Consider the following 6,196-nt stretch of genomic DNA (forward strand, 5'->3'; position numbering starts at 1 on the left):
CCCACTGGGCCTCAGGCTGGCCCGGAGTGCAGAGCGGGTCTGGGGGGGGCGGGGTTGCAAAGATCTTTGCCCCTCTCTCAAATGCGCGGATTCCCCCCTCCCCCGTCTCTGCATTGCAGACTCAGCGCTGGCCTCGCCGGGGTGCTTCTCCCTCCGCCTGTCCGCCCTCCCCCCCCCACTTCCAGGGAGGGGCCTGCGCATTCCAGCGTGTCTGAGCCGCAGCCCGGCCGGGCCCAGCGCCAAGGCCGGCGGGGAGGGCGAGCAGGAGCTGGCCTGCGCCATCCGGGTCGGGTGAGTTCGCAGGTGCCGCCCAGAGCCGGGCGGGGGCGCGGCATGCCAGGCCCACGGAAAGCGCCGGAGGGGGCGGGGGGAGTTCGCTGCCCGCCCGACGGCTTTGCCGGAGAGGGAAGGCAGGCTACCCCTTCCTGCGCCAGGCCTGCCCTCGGATGCGGCTGCGACAGACGGCGCGGGCGCTGCTGGCGGCCGGGGGTGCGGAGGGGGCCCGGCCGGAGGAAAAGCAACAGCCACGGCCTCGGGCGGAACCGCCTCCAAGGAGCGTTGGCAGGTCAGGCAGGCGAGCAGCGGTTGCGCCTCTGAGCATGGGCAGAGTGTCAGAAGCGGCGCTGCCGGCGGGGCTCGAGTGCGGAGGCCGGCCGGGCGAGTGGGAGGAAGGGGGAGGCACGTGTCAGCAGGCGGCCCGCTTGGCTCGCCGGGCGGCCGCGGATGCTGCGCCGTGCTGATCCCCGGGCCGTCCGGGCGCCGCTTAAGGCAGCCGAGCTGCGCGGAGGGGGCCGCATAGGGGGCGAGGGCTGGCTGGGCAGCAACGGCCCGCGAGAGCCTAGCAGCCTTTCGCTCCCCTGCCCAAACGCCCAAGAGCAACTGGCGTTGCCCCCCTGCAAGAGAAGCCCGCCCGCCCCCCCCTCAAGAAGTGGGTGCTCTGACTTCACCCGGGCCGCTTGGAAACGGCTTTAGCCAGCCTCGGGGCTCCTTCCCAATTCCCAAGGTGTCGCATTGTGCCCGGCTCCCCACCTTGGCCGCCCGCTGGCTGCATTTTGCCTGGGGTGGGTGGGTTCGGGAGGCCTTGCTGCTGCCCTTTCCCCAGCCTGGGCCAGGAAGCGCCCCCCCTCCCCTCCCCAGCTCCACTGCCTGCAGGCAAGAACTAGAAGCAGCTGTTTGCAATTGGAAGGCCTTCCTGTGGGGGAGGGGGTGCTGGCACCCACAAAGTGAAAGCCCGATGGGAGGGAGGGTAGCCCGATGGGCTTGCTTTTGCAACCCCCCCCAATTGTGCCCCATTGGTTGGTGAAGCAGCAGGGGGGCAGGGGTCAAGCAGCTGAGTGATTGCTGGCCCCCTCGGACCCTTCCCTGTGGAAAGGAGGCGGCTGCCCAGGCCAGCCGCCTCCTGCACCCCCAGAAGTAGTAAGCATTGAGGGTCAAACCTCCTGCTGGATTCTCCATACAGCAGCTTTGGGGCTGGTGGGGCCAGAGGATCCATTGGGGAAGCAGCACAGGCTGGCATCCCTTCCTTTCCGATTCTCACACAGGACGACAGAAGACCCCCCCACCCCACCCCGAGTCCCCCCAGCTGACCAGAGCAGCCTGCTCCCTCGCTGCTGGCCCCCCATGCATTCCTTGGAGGAGCCCCTGGACCTCAAGCTGAGTGTCTCCAAACTCCCAGCCGCGCAAGAGAAGCATGACTGGGCCCTGGGCAGCCGCAAGGGCCGAGCTCTGTGCCAGACCTCAGAAGACGCAGGCTACCTGGAAGCAGGCCCGGGCTCCCCTCCGGAGGGTGAGTAGCAGGCTGGGAAGGGGGGGCTGGGCTGCTCCCTCGCTGGTGGGCAAGGAGTGCCCCATTTGCTGATCCTGATCCACCTTTGCCCCCTCCAGGCCTCCAGCCGCACCCCCAACGCCAAGACAAGAGAGACCATCGGTTCTCCTCGCCTCCTACCGTTGACCTGAGCCTGTCTCCTTCTCCACCAGGCCGGGACACCCTCCCCAGCGGCAGCACATCCACCTCCGCAGACAGGCAGAGCAACGGAGGGTTGGTAAACTGCGCCAGCTTGCGTGTAAGTGTGGGGATGGGGTGTGTGTGCAACAGGGCATTCCAACTCCCGAGGGGAGCTCACAAAGGCCAGGTGTGCCAGAGCTTTTCTGAATCTCCCTCAAGGCCTGAAGTAGTGACAGGCTCTGTGCTGTGGAGGTCTCTGCTGCCCCCCCACCCCCATGGCTTTCAAGGGGACGTCGTGTCTAATGGCCACTGGCGCTCCTGAGCAAGATGGGCAGGGGGAGCAAGCAGAGGGACTCCCCCTGGCCTGGCCACCCCCAGCATCTTTTTTGAGCCGCCGAATCTGCTTCCAGCTCTTCCCGAGGTTTTCCCCTCCGTTGCCAAGCCTGGGAAGGGGCCTCTGCCCTAGGCAGAACAGACATCCCCACTCATTATGGGGGTGTGTGTGTGTGGGGGAATGGGCTGCCACCAACTGCCCCTCCTGCCTCTCCCAGGACCTGCAGTCCCTGCGCTACCTTGAGAGTCTCCGCAGCTCCTTTCAGTTCTTCCTGCCTCTGAATGCGGGAGGGTCCCTGCACCTGCCTGCCTCCGCTTTCCTGGCGCCCCCCAAGGAGAAGCGGCTCCCTTTGGATACGGCTGTGCAGAAGCAGCTGGTGTGCCGCTGGTCAAAGGTGAGCAGAGTCTCCTTTCAAACCTGCCTCTGCCACGCCGGGGTGCTGTGCTTCTCCAGTGACCCCCAGGCCTTGCTCTCCCCCCCCCCAGTGCAACCAGCTGTTTGAGCTCCTGCAAGACCTGGTGGACCACGTCAACGACTTCCACGTGAAGCCAGAAAAGGATGCTGGCTATCGTTGCCACTGGGAGGGTTGTGCCCGCCACGGCCGGGGCTTCAATGCCAGGTAACTTTCCGTGCTGCTGGGAAGGGGTGGGGCAGCTGTGGCTCACCAACCGCAATGCTCCAGTGAGCATGAAATGTCTGCGGAAGGCTGCTCTGGTCACGCTTGCGCACGGCCATTTTGTTGCTCTCCCGGCCACAGCCACAACTTGCCCAAGCCATCCCTCCTGCCAGCCGACAGCAGGAAGCCCGGCCTGGGTCTTTGGAAGCCCCGCCAGCTGCTGAGGTGCTGGGGCACTGGAAAGCCCCCCCTTGCGAGTGGCTTTTGCTCTGCAGGTACAAGATGCTGATTCACATCCGCACACACACCAATGAGAAACCCCACCGCTGCCCCACCTGCAACAAGAGCTTCTCCCGGCTAGAGAACCTGAAGATCCACAACCGCTCTCACACAGGTGAGTCTGACTGGGGCTTGACCCTCCCCCATCAGCACGGCTTCCCTCCAGACCGGCCAGCCCCCCAGATGTTTTCTCCCGATCCAATCTGCCCCAGACCGGTCCTGCAGAGGGCAGTGGGATAGCCTGGGGGTCGGGGCCCTCCCTTGACCCTCCCAAAGTCCCCCCTCCCTCCTCCCTGAAGCAGCCTGCTCCACCCTCTTCCTGCAGGGGAGAAGCCTTACCTCTGCCCCTACGAAGGCTGCAGCAAGCGCTACTCCAACTCCAGCGACCGCTTCAAGCACACCCGCACTCACTACGTGGACAAGCCCTACCACTGCAAGATGCCCGGCTGCCACAAGCGCTACACCGACCCCAGCTCTCTCCGCAAGCACATCAAGGCCCACGGGCACTTCATCACCCGCGAGCAGCAGGAGCTGCTGAAGCTGCAGCCCCCCAAGGCCCCCCCCCCTCATGGCCGACGCATCGTACCTCGGCGGGGCACAGATCATTGTGCCTAACCCGGCCGCCCTCTTTGGCAGCCACAGCCTGCCCCTGCCCCTCCCCCAGGGCCCCTTGGACCTCAGCACCTTAGCCTGTGGTGGGCTGGGCACGGCCGCCATCGCAGGCCTGCCCAGCCCCACGCTTGCCCCTTTGAACTTGGCCAAGAACCCCCTGCTGGCCTCCCCTTTCTCAGTGGGCCACCTGGGGCTGCCAGTGGTGTCCTTGCTGGCTGGCACCTCTGCCAAGGCGGCTGTTGAGCGAGGGCAGGAGAGCAGGGCCCGGCCCTTCAAAGGCGACATTGGCGGCAGCAGCAGCCGATGCAAGGAGACCAGTGAGAGAGTGAAACTGGCCAGGCTGCGGACAACCACGGACAGCCTCTCTCTGCTCCCCGGGGGCGTCCTGGACCTGTCCACTGGCATGAACTCAGGGGCAGCTGCTGACACTCTGCCACCGGGCTGGATGGTGATCCCACCTGGCTCCGTTTTGCTGAAAGAAGCTGTGGTGAGCTAAGTAGGGAAAAGCAAGGAGGAGGACTGGAAGGGGACCTTCCGGCATTCAGTCGGAGGGAGCGATCCAAGACTCCTTGTGAGGAAGACCTGCTGAGCTGCTCCTGGGACTCTTCCCTTCTGCCCGCATCCCACTTCTTCCTCCCCCTCTACATGGCGACTGGGGCTTTTCAAGGGGGAGGGGGGGCATCTCTGAGCAAAGCAATAAGAAGCTTCCCAGGGCAGCAGCCAGGGACTCTGCCAGGCAGGGCCGACCCAGGAGTGCCAATGGACGAAACAGAGCTGGTTGGTTCATCCCCAGCAAGATCTCCTCGACCCAGACCCCCTTTTCCCAGCTGGGCTTCAGCTCAAGCAACGCTGGGGGAGCCCACTTGAAGAATCCTCTGCCCACAGCCGCCGCCGCCTTCTTTTGGCCCCTTTGGTGCTGGCAGCAGCAGCAGCAGCCACGCTGCAGGCCTCGCCGTGCCCAGTTTGTTCCTATCTGCCTTTGGGGTGCTTCCCCTGCCCCCCTCCTCCCCCCATTTTTCCCTCTGGAGCCCAGCAGTGCCACCCTGTGGCTCAGAGGCCTTTTCCTCCCCCTTTTGCCTGCTGTTCAGAAACCAATGCTGGAAGAGCTGCTACGGGCTGCCTCCCTCCCTCCCTCCAGCCCAGGGCTTCTGCCTGGTTCAGGCCTCTCTGACAAGGCACACCGTGGTGTGTGCTGCTGATGAGACTGTTCCCTGACGCGGAGGAATTCCCTCTATGAGCAGTTTCTTATGTTAAAGCTGTGCAACCCCCTTCCAGGGGCAGTGAGGATGGGAGGACGGCAAAGCATCCCCGGATGAAGGTTCAGTCTGTGCAGAGTCCTGGGCTGCTCCTGCCCTCCTCTTCATTTGGAGGGGGGGAGGGAGCATTCCTTGCTTTTAGGAAAGCAGAGCACTGCGCAAGCTGGCACCTTTGATGCAGATTCAAGATGACCTGCTACATTTCCAGCAGGAAGCCATAAACTTGTCAAGCCTGGCCAGGAGATAGCTGGCACCCAGGGACGGGTGGGAAAAACATCCCGTTTTCCCTAAAAACAGGTCCTTCTGCCAGCTGTACCAGCTTCAGGAGCCCAGCAGAAGAGCAGCGTTTGCTCTGCACCCCTCACCCACCCCTTGGCTCCTCCTGCAGCAGCCCAGGTTACCTCTTGACTGCCCTCCTTGTATTGGTGGGTCACTCTGTTTCCAAACGCCTTTCCTAGACAAGGGCATCTCTGGGTAGCTCCCAATAAATCCCCCTCAAGGGACCTGCAACTGTCCCTCTGCCATCTACATACCACCCTTGCACAGCCCCGGCAGACAATTCCTGGCAGGCCTTCAGTGGTCCACATAGTGCCAGGGATCCAGAACGGCCGGGCAGGGGAGCTGGACTCCCAAGCACATGCATGCCTGCTCTGGGGCTCCCACTCAGAGCATCCCACTGGGCAAACCGGCCTCAGAGTTGATGCACGCAGGCTGCCAGTGTTTCCCTGTTTCTAAGTGCCTTTTGATTGTAGGTTATGCTGGGGGTGATGCCCTCCTCTTGCCTCTGTTATGTTAGCATAGTTTTAAGAGAGAAAAAGATAAGCTATAACTTGACCCACTTGGTCCTCCAGAAGAGAGGATGATTATGACAAGAACAATAAAGTACACAAAAAAGCCTTGCTCGCTGCTGGTGATGTCTGTGTCTAGGGACGGGGGGCGTTCGGAGAAAAGGGGGCTTCATGTACTCTCCTGCCCATTTAAGCTGTGATGCCACAGCAAAACCCAAGCTATCCACTTCTGGCTCGGTCATGTGCAGCCCATAGCAGCAGAGCTCTGCTAATCAGACTAAGGCAAGGCCCCATAAGCAGCTGGTCAGGTGCCTGGCCTACCTGGGAGAACAGGTCATGCTTGGACAGTCAATCATAACGTCCCCC

The 6,196-nt window shown here is 63.2% G+C and overlaps 1 protein-coding gene across 1 annotated transcript; it reads left to right on the forward strand.

Moving 5' to 3' along the window:
- The first annotated feature begins 1,552 nt into the window (after positions 1-1,552).
- GLIS2 (GLIS family zinc finger 2) lies at positions 1,553-5,941 on the forward strand. The gene is given in 7 exon segments (XM_087912680.1): positions 1,553-1,786; positions 1,885-2,063; positions 2,497-2,673; positions 2,765-2,898; positions 3,171-3,289; positions 3,500-3,720; positions 3,722-5,941. Coding segments are annotated over 7 exon segments (1,557 nt in total). The 5' UTR covers positions 1,553-1,620; the 3' UTR covers positions 4,283-5,941.
- The last annotated feature ends 255 nt before the right edge of the window (positions 5,942-6,196 follow it).

This window comes from Pseudonaja textilis, chromosome 14, assembly GCF_049901715.1.
Source record: "Pseudonaja textilis isolate UNSWEBS1 chromosome 14, rPseTex1.2, whole genome shotgun sequence".
In the NCBI taxonomy this organism is placed as follows: Eukaryota; Metazoa; Chordata; class Lepidosauria; order Squamata; family Elapidae; genus Pseudonaja; species Pseudonaja textilis.